At 47.0% G+C, this 13,612-nt stretch overlaps 1 protein-coding gene across 2 annotated transcripts in view; it reads right to left on the bottom strand.

The window, feature by feature from the left end:
* Window positions 1-8,710: 8,710 nt before the first annotated feature.
* atg9b (autophagy related 9B) overlaps window positions 8,711-13,612 on the bottom strand; it is a 119,708-nt gene continuing 114,806 nt past the window's right edge. For both annotated transcript variants that reach the window (XM_087986771.1, XM_087986772.1), the window contains exon 15: window positions 8,711-11,248. In XM_087986771.1, the coding sequence (XP_087842897.1) occupies window positions 11,243-11,248 (6 nt within the window). In that variant the 3' untranslated portion in view covers window positions 8,711-11,242. The remainder of the gene's footprint in view (window positions 11,249-13,612) is intronic.

Raw genomic sequence — 13,612 nt, 5'->3', positions numbered from 1 at the left:
ATCAGAATCTTCTTCTGTGCACAGTAAGTAAGAATATTGAACAGTTTCTTCCCATGCTCGTCTAAAGATGATAAATTCGGTAGACCTAGGAAGAGAGATATCGAGTCTACTGTAACTTCCGTCCTTAATACCTTCCCTATCTCTCCCACCACAGTGCTCCAATAAACACGGAGCCTGTGGTAAGTCCAGAAGCAATGGGTAAGAGTACCTACACTTATTTTACATTTGGGGCACATTGGAGATGCCCCTTTTATAAACTTTGCCAGACGGTCCAGTGCCAGATGAACCCTGTGCAGACCTTTTAACTGCGTAGCGCATGTCCTATTACAGATTGAGATCTTTCGAGCATTCTCCCATATTTCAGAAGAGATCTCCACTCCCAGCTCTTGCTCCCAGACTTCATATAACGGGTTAATATCCTGCCAGGCCCTGCCACCCAGCAGGCGATAGAGGACACTAACTGAAAGGGTACTTGTGGAGTATAGCAACAACCTCTCTGTATTGGGCTTATAGGGCTTAGTGAGAAGCGTAGTCTTCTTCTGGATGAAATCCCTAACCGGAAAAAAACAGAAAAGATCTCGGCTGGGCAACCTGCATTTGCAGCTCAAGGACATCATAACCACCCCCTCAAACAACTCTCCCAAACTGGAAACTCCTCTCGCTGCCCTGAGAATTATCATCCCTGGCCAGAACCCTGGCATGCCAACTATAGGTGTAAGTGGCGAAGTCTTGGATAAACAACCCTCACTCTGACGCATCACCCTCCATGCCTTGACCGTACTAACAACAATAGGTCCATAACTGTCAGTGGTCCATAACTGTCCTCACCTTATCCATGAACAACAGGTTAATAAGAAGGCACTTTGCCTGGGAGGCCTTGATATCCAGCTATATTGATCCTGGAACGTTACCTGCCCAATTGCACACAAAGGACAGCAGGGAACTCAATTGATACCTCCTGCTGTCTGGGAAATCAACTCCTCCCCATCCTTAAGGCAACTGCAATTTAGTAAGTTTGATGACGCCAGACAAAGGAACTAAACCAACCCGTAAGTTTCCACAAAGCTGACCTGGGAAACATTATAGGGAGCATACGCATGGGATAAAATAAATGAGGGAGGACATTCATCTTAATAAGAGCTACTTAGCCCAACCACGGAATTGGAAGAGCCTCCCATCTCTGGAGATCCTGCCGATTATTGTCAAGCAGGTGAGTAAAGTTAGTCTGATCAAACATGAGGGTAATAAAAATACCTTGGTATCAGAAACCTGCCCGTGACCACTTAAAGGGGAACCTACGACCACCTTCAGCCTCTGGAACTTAAGATCTCCCAAAGGCATAGCCTCAGATTTTGCAAAGTTGATCTTATGTCCTGAAATAGCCCCAAATGAATTGATAAATTGTATCAAATAGGGTACAGAGGTGATCGGGTTCGATAACAGCAGAAGGACACCATCCGCATACAGTGTAATCTTGTGTGCCCTCAATCCCACTTCCGGAGAGGTTATGTAGATGTTCTGACGAATGGCCTCTGCCAGTGGCTCTATCACCAATGGAAACAACAGCGGTGAAAGGGGCAGCCTTGCCAACTACCCCTACCAATCGTAAAATTCCCAGACTTCACCCTATTGGTGACGACCACGGCCAGAGAGTGGCGATATAAAACCTCTACCCACCTAGCAAAGACTCCACCCAACCCAAACTGTTCTAAGACATAAAAGAGATACGGCCATTCCACCCAGTCAAACGTTTTCTCTGCATCTCAAACCCCAACCAAATCACCAACCCACGGATCGATCGTTGCTGACATGATTGGACCCTATTCCCCAACCTTCTAATATTAAAGGACCTACAACCCCTTATAAAACCTGTCTGGTCCTCTTTAACAATATGGGGCAATACCTTCTCCAAACTCAGCGCCACCATTTTAGACAGAATCTTAAAATCTGAATTTAATAGAAAGATGGGCCTGTATGAGGCAGAACCCTCAGGAACCTTCCACCTCTTAAGCATGAGGGGAATATTAGCTTCTCTCAAAGATGGTGGTAGGCGTTCATGCATATAGGAGTGATCGTACATCTCCAACATCGGCCCTGACAGAATCCCTATAAACTCCTTATAAAACTCACCCGGAAAACCATCAGGGCCAGGCGCTTTCCCACTCTGAAGCTGCCTAGCTGTCTCCTGTATTTCCTGAACCGTCAAGGGGGCATTAAGGAGAGGGGCCTGTTCCAAGGTTACCCCTGGGAGGTCCAAGCTCTTAAAAAAGGCTTCCATCTTGGCCCACCTATCCTCTCAATCTTCAGACCGATACAATTCAGAATAACAACTCTGAAAAGCCTCATTAAGCCTTTTGGCATCCTATGTAAGAACCCCAGCGCTGTGTCTAATTGCAGTAATAGATTGGGGAGCACGCTTTTTCCTAGTCATGTACACTAAATACTTCCCTGGCCTATCCCCATACTCAAACAGCCTTTGTTTAGCAAAAGCAAGTTCTTTCTTTTTCGGTTTGTGTTAGTATTGAATTCAAGGCAGCCTGGAGGGATGTGATCCGCTGTAGCTTGGCCACCGAAAGCCACGCAAAACGTGCCACTTCAGCGGCTTTCAGCCATGTCTCAAGTAGACGCTGCTGTTTCCCCCTTTTGCTGTTTCCGGCTAGCCGAATAAAAAATAGCTAATCCCCCAGCAAAGGCCTTTGTGGTCTCCCATAGCACAGATGAACTACTAGCCGTGCCTGAGTTGACAGTCAAAAACTCCTGAAACTCCCTCAAAACGTATTCCACAAATTTGGAATCCTTGAAGAGAAAAGGATACAAACCCCAGTGCCGCAAACCTAGCCCCTCACTCTTGGCCTTAACCTCCAAATATACCACCGCATGATCAGAGATAGCTATGTTCCCAGTTTTACAACCTATAATCGAATCTAGAAGGATCGAGGGTGCCAGAAACAGACTAATCCTTGTATGACATTTATGCAGGTTTGAAAAAAAGAAGTCCCTGCCAGGAGGGTGAAGACATCTCCAAATGCCCACCAGCCCTAACTCCTCGCATAAGTCAGTCACCTGCGTGGCCTGTGAAGAGATAGTTGGGGGCCCACTAGGCACCATGCCCACTGTCAGATCCAAAAGGCAAATTAAATCCCCCCTATAATAACATGCCACATTTAATGGCACTCAGCTTAGAAAAGGCACTAATCAAAATTTGACAGGATGCACCGGAGGACAGTAGACATTTAAAATGCCATATTCCTCCCCATGCATCAGGGCCTTACGTATCACAAACCACCCTTGCTCATCTTTCACCTGCTCTAATAATGTGAATGGAAGATGTTTCTGGATAAGTATAGCCACTTCCCTACTTATAGTAGTAAAGGATGAAAAGAATACCCGATCATAATGCCCCCTGTTGTAACTTAAGGTGTTCCCCATCGTCAAGATGGGTTTCCTGCAACCCTTTCCCTCTTAAGGCTCGAAAGCACTTTTTTTCCTTTTAACACGTGAATGACTTCCCTTGATGTTAAGACATTCAACAAAGTTCCCCAAGGTTAGATCTCATGGAATACAGGGAGAACTAGCCCTTTGGATACAGAATTGGCTCAAAGGTGGTGGTGGAGGGTTGTTTTTCAGACTGGAGGCCAGTGACCAGTGGAGTGCCACAAGGATCGGTGCTGGGTCCTCTACTTTTCATCATTTATATAAATGATTTGGATGTGAGTATAAGAGGTATAGTTAGTAAGTTTGCAGATGACACCAAAAGAGGGTTACCTCAGATTACAACAGGATCTTGATCAGATGGGCCAATGGGCTGAGAAGTGGCAGATGGAGTTTAATTCAGATAAATGTGAGATGCTGCATTTTGGGAAAGCAAATCTTAACAGGACTTAGACACTTAATGGTAAGGTCCTAGGGAGTGTTGCTGAACAAAGAGACCTTGAAGTGCAGGTTCATAGCTCCTTGAAAGTGACGTCGCAGGTAGATAGGATAGTGAAGAAGGTGTTTGCTATGCTTTCTTTTATTGGTCAGAGTATTGAGTACAGCAGTTGGGAGGTCATGTTGCGGCTGTACAGGACATTGGTTAGGCCACTGTTGGAATATTGCGTGCAATTCTGGTCTCCTTCCTATCAGAAAGATGTTGTGAAACTTGAAAGAGTTCAGAAAAGATTTACAAGGCGACTCTGTGTGGAGTTTGCACATTCTCCCCCGTGTCTGCGTGGGTTTCCTCCGGGTGCTCCGGTTTCCTCCCACAGTCCAAAAATGTGCAGGTTAGGTGAATTGGCCATGCTAAATTGCCCATAGTGTTAGGTGAAGGGGTAAATGTAGGGGAATGGATCTGGGTTGATTGCGCTTCCGCGGGTCGATGTGGACTTGTTGGGCCGAAGGGCCTGTTTCCACACTAAGTAAGTAATCTAAAAGGCTGTTGCCAGGGTTGGAGGATTTGAGCTATAGGGAGAGGCTGAACAGGCTGAGGCTGTTTTCTCTGGAGCGTCGGAGGCTGAGGGTTGACCTTATAGAGGTTTACAGAATTATGAGGGGCATGAATATAATAAATAGACAAAGTCTTTTCCCTGGGGTGGGGGAAGGGCATAGGTTTAGGGTGAGAGGGGAAAGATATAAAAGAGACCTAAGGGACAACTTTTTCATGCAGAGGGTGGTACGTGTATGGAATCAGCTGCCAGAGGAAATGGTAGAGGCTGGTACAATTGCAACATTTAAAAGGCATTTGGATGAGTATATGAATAGCTGGGTTTGGAGGGATATGGGCCAGGTGCTGGCAGTTGGGACTAGATTGGATTGGGATATCTGGTCGGCATGGACGGTTTGGACCAAAGGGTCTGTTTCCATGCTGTATATCTCTATGATTCTATGACTCTAAGTGTACCATTTAACAAGCCACTTAGCCATATCCCCTTAAGCCCCTAGGAGGGGGAGCCCTGCTTACAAAGCGCCGAGCACAAGTAAATGAATATTCATAGAGTTGTAAAATTGTGTATACAAAACCTACTCAAACATAAGTACAAACGACTATTGCCACCAAAAAAGCTACAAAGAAAACCAATTATAAAACTTGAATGGGAGACTCTCCCCCCTGCCCACAGGGGGCACTCACCCCACCCATCCCCCCCTTCACATCCCCTTCAAGCCCAGACCGTGTCCCAGCCTTTGGCAAAAATAAATAAGTAAACAAGGAGATGATCTTAAATCAACAAAAGATGACAAAGTCAGGATAAGCACTCCGCCCATCCTCAGTTCCATGTCAACCCCAAATATGACTAAAAGAGAAAAAGAACAAAAAAAAGGGGAAACCAACAAAGAGCACCCATTACAATCCCCATGACAAAATCCAATTATAAAAAATATAATAGGGACAACATATTCCAAGATTTTTTTCCCCTTAAAAAAATTATTAGGGAGAAAGGAAAAACAAAAGAAAGGAAAAGGGAAAACACAGGGAAAGAAGGAAAAGGGGACAAACATTAACCATATTCTTCAGATCAGTCGGTCTACTTTAAAGTTCCACAAACTTCTTGGCTTTATTCGTCGAGTCAACTTATAAACGGAGTCCTCGTGGCTGAAACAGAGCACCACCAGATACCTCATGGGGCACTGGGTGCCCAGGTTCCTCAGCCTCTTAACTTCATCGAAGGACTTCCTCTTTCCGATTACAGCTGCTGACAAATCTAGGAAGAACATGACTCTTGACCCCTTGTGCAGCAGTGCCTGTGGATTTTTTCCCAGTGATCTGGAGGTTTCGATCACTCGTTGTTTGTCCCTGTATGTGTGGAAGTGCACTCGGATCATGTGGGGGTCACCGTACCTGTGCACCTCCACCCAACAGAGTCTTTCAATCTGGCAGCCGACTGGACTCGATCCGAAGGCCCAGGAACTGTGGCAGCCAGTGTTCAAAGAAGGTGGTTGTTTAAAGATGAGAAGTGGAGGTGTGGGGTAGGTCTTGGTGAAGTGCTCATCCTCATCAATAATGTATTGCAGGCTGTGAAGAACATGGCATAGCTATTTGGCTCCCAGGAAGTACAGGACACCAAAGGGTACCGTGTCTGTTACAGCCTGTGTCTGTCTCCTGAGGAGGTCATTACCTTTAAATAAGCTCCAAACCTTAAACAGATCATGATTTGTAGCAAACTGCCCAGCCTTCAGGACAACACCGCCATACAACCCTGCCACAGCAGCTGCTGCAAGGCGTGTACACGTCACCATGTACATGACAAGTACCCATGTGGCTCGGCCAATGTTGTCTATCTCATACGCTGCAGGCAAGGATACCCTGAGGCATTGCACATTGGAGACACAGAGCAGATGCTACGACAATGAATGAATGGACACCGCAGAACAATCACCAGGCCGGGAAGTTCCCTCCCAGTCAGGGAACACTTCAGCGGTCCAGGACATTCAGCCCCGGACCTTCGGGTGACCATCTTCCCAGGTGGATTTTGGGCCAAGCAACAATGCAGAGTGGCCGAGCAGAAGCTGATAGCAAAGTTCGGTACCCAAGAGGATGACCTCAACCGGGTCCTTGGGTTCATGTCACACTCCAGGTGACCCACTGCACGATACACTCTCTCGCACTCTCACACACACACACAGACCCTCCCTCATACACAAGCTCTCTCTCATATGCACACACATACTCCTGCCACACTCACACCAACACGCACCCTCTCACATATACCCCATCACATTCACACACACTTAACCTAGCTTACACATGCACATATACACACACACACACACAATCACGGGCACATACATATTCAATCTATCGCTCCTACATGTGCACACATATAAGCTTGTGAATTGAATTTGGTTTTGCAGAATTACATTTTATTTTGCTCAAAAACTGTATGAATCTATGTAAACCTCTGTGAAACTGGGGTTTGTTAGTCTGACATCGCATTGGGACACAGACAGACTTCACACCTATTGTTTAAAAAGCTGAGCTATCTTGCGAATGATAAAATAATCACACACCAGGTTACAGTCCAACAGGTTTAACTGGAAGCACTAGCTTTTGGAGCGCCGCTCCATCAGGTGGTTGTGGAGGACACAATTGTAAGGCACAGAATTTATAGGAGAAAGTGAGGTCTGCAGATGCTGGAGATCAAAGTTGAAACTTTATTGCTGGAACAGCACAGCAGGTCAGGCAACATCCAGGGAACAGGAGATTCGACGTTTCGGGCACAGGCCCTTCACAGGCCATTCCTGAAGAAGGGCCTGTGCCCGAAACGTCGAATCTCCTGTTCCCTGGATGCTGCCTGACCTGCTGTGCTGTTCCAGCAATAAAGTTTCAACAGAATTTATAGCAAAAGTTTACAGTATGATGTAACTGAAATTATACTTCACACTGTAAACTTTTGCTCTAAATTCTGTGTCTTACAATTGTGTCCTCCACATCCACCTGATGAAGGAGCAGTGCTCCAAAAGCTAGTGCTTCCAATTAAACCTGTTGGACTATAACCTGGTGTTGTGAGATTCTTGAGGCATAGTTTTCATCAACAGATACGAGTTGAGTGAAGATGAATGAACGAATGAATGACTCAGATGAAGAGGCAGAAAGTAACATACTAAAGTTTGCTGATGATACAAAGTAACGTGGAAATGTCAACTGTGGAGAGGACTTGGAGGCTACAAAGAGACAGGTGAAATGAGTGATGGTAAGATTGCACGAGGGGAAATGTGAATTCATTCACTTTGGTCATAAGAATAGAAATGTAGAACAGTTTCTTTGAAAAGGTAAGATACTTGAAAGCCTTTTTAAATCAAATCAACTTGGGTGTATTTGTAGAAGAAACACTGAAAATGAACAAACAGTACTGAAGCATGGCACATAGACCTTCATGGCATGTGGTGGTAGGGCAGCAATAAAATGTTATGTTTCAATTACACAGGATTCTGGTGTAACCACACTAGGAACAGTGTGCGCAGTTTCAGTCTCTGTATTCAATCAGGCATATACCTGTGTTGGAGATTGCTCAGTGAAGGCTTGCAGAATAAGGCTAAGGTGATTACAACAACTTAATGTCCTTGACTGTGATTCTGAAGCAAGGTATTTACTTAGCTCCTCTACCATTTTGTGATTTTCTCCTTTATTGTTTCCCAGCCTCATTCTCTAAAGGGACTCTGTTCACTTTGGCCTCTCCTTATTATAGATTTAAAAACTGGAATACTTGCTCGACGTAACAAGAAACATTCACGCCATACAAATGCCAGGCAATGACCATCTCCAATAAAAGACAAATTAACCACTGCCTCTTGATATTCAATGGTGTTACCATCATTGAATCCCCCACTATCAACATTCTAGGGGTTACCATTGACCAGAAACTCAACTGCACACATCACATAAACAGAGTGGTTACAAGAGCAGGTTAGAGGCTAGGGATACTGCAGTGAGTAACTCACCTCCTGACTCCCCAAAGCCTGTCCACCATCTACAAGGCACAAGTCAGGAGGGTGAGGGATTACCCTCTACTTGCCCTGGATGGGTGCAGCTGTCACACAGCCCCTCGCTCCCTCGCACGGCCAGACGCTCACTCACACAGCCGGACTCTCTCAGGTAGGAGTCTGGGACTGGTTCTTAACTCACTTGTCATTTTTGAGGGCATGAGCTGGGATTTGCAATCCAGCACACAACTTGTGGGTGTTCAGATTAAATGTGTACAATGAGATCATTCATCAAGCAAAAAGATACAAGTACTTGGTTATAAATATTTAATAAAACTTTTCTATTTAGCAGTTGTCACTTTGTAAAATCAACTGACATCATCGCACCTAGTAGCTGATAGTTTAGTTTTAAAATGAGTTCATTCAAATGAGAACCCCAACACACAGCACCACTGACCAGTGTCAACTGGTTATCAGAGTTAATACTTGCGCTCTGCCTTAACCAAACACTCCCAAGGCAGAGACAGCATGGGGCTAGATACAGTGTAAAGCTCCCTCTACACTGTCCCCATAAAACACTCCCAGGGCAGGCACAGCACAGGGCTAGATACAGTGTAAAGCTCCCCCTACACTGTCCCCATCAAACACTCCCAGAGCAGGGACATCACGGGGTTAGAAACAGAGTAAAGATTCCCCTACTCTTAAATAAAGTAAAATCACAAAATGGTTAAACAGACCGTGCTGGGGAAATGTTTTGAATCCATTTGTTTGAACATCTTGTGACACATTTCCAGCTGGGGTGGCTCTTCAACCCAACCTTTCTGGCTGGGAGGCAGGAAATCTACCACTGCACCACACGTACTACCTCTACTCTTTTAAACTGAGAGTAAAGCTTTCTCTACACTGTCCCCATCAAACACTCCCAGGGCAGGTACAGCATGGGGGTTAGATACAGAGTAAATCTCCCTTTACACTCTCAAATCTGTGACAGGGCAGATAGCTCAATTTCACTGTCCTGGCACCAACTTTTTCCTGATGGTAGCTCTCTTCTTGCTTCTAAGGATTGATTCCCAGAGCAATCTGCCCTCCGCAGGATTAGCCGTGTTTGGGTTTCTGGTGAGGATGCTAACAGATACAGAGCTCAGGGTTGTACAACGATGTAACAGTGAGGTCACAGTCTCATTGTGGCACAATTGATTCAAACTCAGCCCCTGAGCATCCTGGGATTTCAGAAGCTGCAACCAACAAAGTGAGAGTGCTTCGGAGGGCAAGTAGCTTGAATCAACAGCAGGAAACAGGCAGCACCATCGGTCTATCAGTCCCAAACAGCTCCATGCTGGCATACTCTGTTCGTACATAAAGCGTCAATTATTAATTCAAGCAGAGAAGGTTATGAGATTTAATCAAGATGTCCATAATCATAAGCTCAGAGAATAAATCAGGAGGAGCTTTCCAGAGGCTAGAGGCTAGTCACTAGATTGAAGAATTTTAAGGTAATAAGAACCAGGAGAAAGGATTTTGGGCAGGAGTCAAGGTGATCAGAATGCACAGCCTGACAGGACAATGGAAGTGGATTGAACAGGAATCTTTAAAAAGGAACTGGATAAACACGTGAAGGAAAAAAAAACAGGGCTGTGGGAAAACAGCAGCAGAGTGATGGGATTAATTGGATAGCTGTTTTAAAGAGGTTGTCTTTACAACGACCAAATGGTCTCTGTTGGTGTTGTGTCAGTCTATGAGCTTCACTTGAGGTAGGTCTGAGTGTGGACAGACACCCTCCAACACAGGGTGGGGCTGAACTGAGCAGAATCCCTGAGGAAACCCTGACAATTCATCCCAGTGGCCTTGGGACAGGGTGGGGTGCAGGGGGGGGGAGGGGGAAGACAAGGATCTGGGGAGGGAAGGATTGAGGAGGGGAATGATGCGTGGGGGAGGGGGAATAAAAGTTAGGGAAGGGAATGAAGGTGTGGTGTGAGGTAGGTGAGTGTAGGGCAGGGGGCTCACTATTGTGTCTGTGACATCCCCCATGTTGAACTGCCTCAAGTTTAGCTCGTAAACCATGAGCAGGTGAAGCAAGTCCAATGCCCATAGAATTTGCACCCCAACAAATGAACAAAGTTAAATAAGTCTGTTCCTGGAGACTGGGTGGATGTGGACACGCAGAAGGTCTCAAAGATTCTTGAAGGCCTCCCAGCCACATACAGCAGATTCCAGACTTTGGAATTCACTTTCAATTATTAAACTCAGCGCACACACAGTAATGACAGCTCAGCCAGGTCTGGGTGCTGCTGGGATGGGAAACAGGCAAATCAGAGGGGCAGGAAATAAGCCAGAGGCCTCTTGGATTTTACTCGTCCTTCTCCAATGCATCAGCTCCATCCCAATGGTGTCATTTTGCTGCTGCCTTCCCACCCTCTCCTTGGTTTCATTTACCACAGAATCTCCCCATCCAAACCTGGCAGCAATATCTGTCTGTTTAAATCCACAAAGTCTCTCTGAGTGGTGGCTCATGCTTTTGAAGCAAAGCCACAAACACTGACAACATTTCATTCCTTATACCTAAGTTCTTCTTTTCTCTTTTAAAAGAACATGCACTAAAATATTCACATCAGGAAGCTGCAATCTGTGCCCACTGTGGTTGTCCACATGGGCAGATGGCAGACAAAGCGCAACGTGAACACGAGAAGGTTCTGGAAGATGTTGATGACTCTTTAGTGCAATGAGAAGTCCGGGAAAAAATATCTTCAATCACTGACCACGAGCCTCGATACCACAGGATCAGAAAACTCGCTTCACAACGAGTTTGTAAGGAGTTAAGGCCATGAGATCAGTCTGGTCTAAACCGTTAAACCTGAGGAGGGAAGCAGACAAAGATTAACCAGGAGGGTGTATGAGGGTGAACTGAACCCAAGTTAATGAAGGGACCAACTTAACAAAAACACCTCCACCTCTTGCTGGATCTTGGAGATGCTTTCAGTGATGACCCAACCATGTGGCCCGGATCCCAGATAAAGAACCTACTTCTGACAACTGCACTCGCCAACTCAGTGAGGGGTAACCCAGGGCTGAGAGGGGCAAACAAGGCATGAGTAGTACAAGGAAAGGACGAGGGATCCCAGTCTCTCTGATTTTGTCCGCTCTTCCTCACTGCGTAACCTCCATCCCAATGGTGATGAATATTTTAATGATTTTCATGATTATTAAAGCCATTTGGAGGCGAGCTGGGAGTTTGGGACTGGAATCGATAAGCTTCTTCCCTCAAAGGACAACTTGATTTTATGACAATCAAAAATGTACATCATTCTAACCCAGAACTACATCTCAGTTCTTCAACTTCCAGAGGGTCAACAACCCTGGAACTCCCTCCCAAACAGCACAAGGGTAACACTCACTCCACGGGCTGCTGCAGTTGCAGGTGGAGTCTCACTGGGTGATATTCGGATGAGTAGTAAATGATGCTTGAGCCAACACTGCTCACACATTACAGATGAAAAGTTAAAGCAAAAAAACTCCCCAATGAGAACTATTGTCTCTGGGAGTGTGGGACTCATACACTAATGACAGTCAGTGAGAGCGTGCCTGAGAGACTCATACCCCAGTGAGTCAGTGTGTGTGGGACTGAATCCCAGTGAGAGTCAGTGTGTGTGAGACTGTCCCCAGTGAGAGTCACTGTGTGTATGGAACTGAACCCCAGTGAGAGTCAGTGTGTGTGTGTATGGGACCCCATACCGCAGAGAGAGTCTGTGTGTGTGTGCGTGTGTGTATATGAGACCCCGTACCCCAGTGAGAGTTAGTGTGTGTGTATGAGACCCCATACTCCAGTAAGAGTCAGTGTGTGTGTGTATGGGACCCCGTACCCAATTGAGAGTCAGTGTGTGTATGAGACCTCGTACCCCAGTGAGAGTCAGTGTCTGTATGAGACCCGGTACCCCAGTGAGAGTCGGTGTGTGTGTGTGGACCCCGTACCCCAGTGAGAGTCGGTGTGTGTGGACCCCATACCCCAGTGAGAGTCAGTGTGTGTATGGGACCCCATACACCAGTGAGAGTCAGTGTGTGTGGACCCCATACCCCAGTGAGAGTCAGTGTGTGTGTATGGGACCCCCATACCCCAGTGAGAGTCAGTGTGTGTGTATGGGACCCCGTACCCCAGTGAGAGTCGGTGTGTGTGGACCCCGTACCCCAGTGAGAGTCGGTGTGTGTGGACCCCGTACCCCAGTGAGAGTCAGTGTGTGTGTATGGGACCCCCATACCCCAGTGAGAGTCAGTGTGTGTGTATGGGACCCCCATACCCCAGTGAGAGTCAGTGTGTGTGTGTGTATGGGACCCCGTACCCCAGTGAGAGTCGGTGTGTGTGGACCCCGTACCCCAGTGAGAGTCAGTGTGTGTGGATTGGACCCTGTACCCCAGTGAGAGTCAGTGTCTGTGGATTGGACCCCGTACCCCAGTGAGAGTCGGTGTGTGTGGACCCCGTACCCCAGTGAGAGTCGGTGTGTGTGGACCCCGTACCCCAGTGAGAGTCAGTGTGTGTGTATGGGACCCCCATACCCCAGTGAGAGTCAGTGTGTGTGTATGGGACCCCCATACCCCAGTGAGAGTCAGTGTGTGTGTGTGTATGGGACCCCGTACCCCAGTGAGAGTCGGTGTGTGTGGACCCCGTACCCCAGTGAGAGTCAGTGTGTGTGGATTGGACCCTGTACCCCAGTGAGAGTCAGTGTCTGTGGATTGGACCCCGTACCCCAGTGAGAGTCAGTGTGTGTGTGAGACCCCGTACCCCAGTGAGAGTCAGTGTGTGTGTATGGGACCCCCATACCCCAGTGAGAGTCAGTGTGTGTGTATGGGACCCCCATACCCCAGTGAGAGTCAGTGTGTGTGTGTGTATGGGACCCCGTACCCCAGTGAGAGTCGGTGTGTGTGGACCCCGTACCCCAGTGAGAGTCAGTGTGTGTGGATTGGACCCTGTACCCCAGTGAGAGTCAGTGTCTGTGGATTGGACCCCGTACCCCAGTGAGAGTCAGTGTGTGTGTGAGACCCCGTACCTCAGTGAGAGTCAGTGTGTGTGTGTGTGTGGGACGCCGTACCCCAGTGAGAGTCAGTGTGTGTGTATGGGACCCTGTACCCCAGTGAGAGTCAGTGTGTGTGTATGGGACCCTGTACCCCAGTGAGAGTCAGTGTGTGTATGAGACCCTGTACCCCAGTGAGAGTCAGATTGTGTGGA

The sequence above is a fragment of the Chiloscyllium plagiosum genome, unplaced genomic scaffold (assembly GCF_037043375.1).
Source record: "Chiloscyllium plagiosum isolate Xiang-an unplaced genomic scaffold, Cpla_swu_hap1 HiC_scaffold_4, whole genome shotgun sequence".
Lineage (NCBI taxonomy): Eukaryota > Metazoa > Chordata > Chondrichthyes > Orectolobiformes > Hemiscylliidae > Chiloscyllium > Chiloscyllium plagiosum.
The sequence above is the reverse complement of the archived record's forward strand: the minus strand, read 5'-3'. Positions and strand labels throughout refer to the sequence as shown.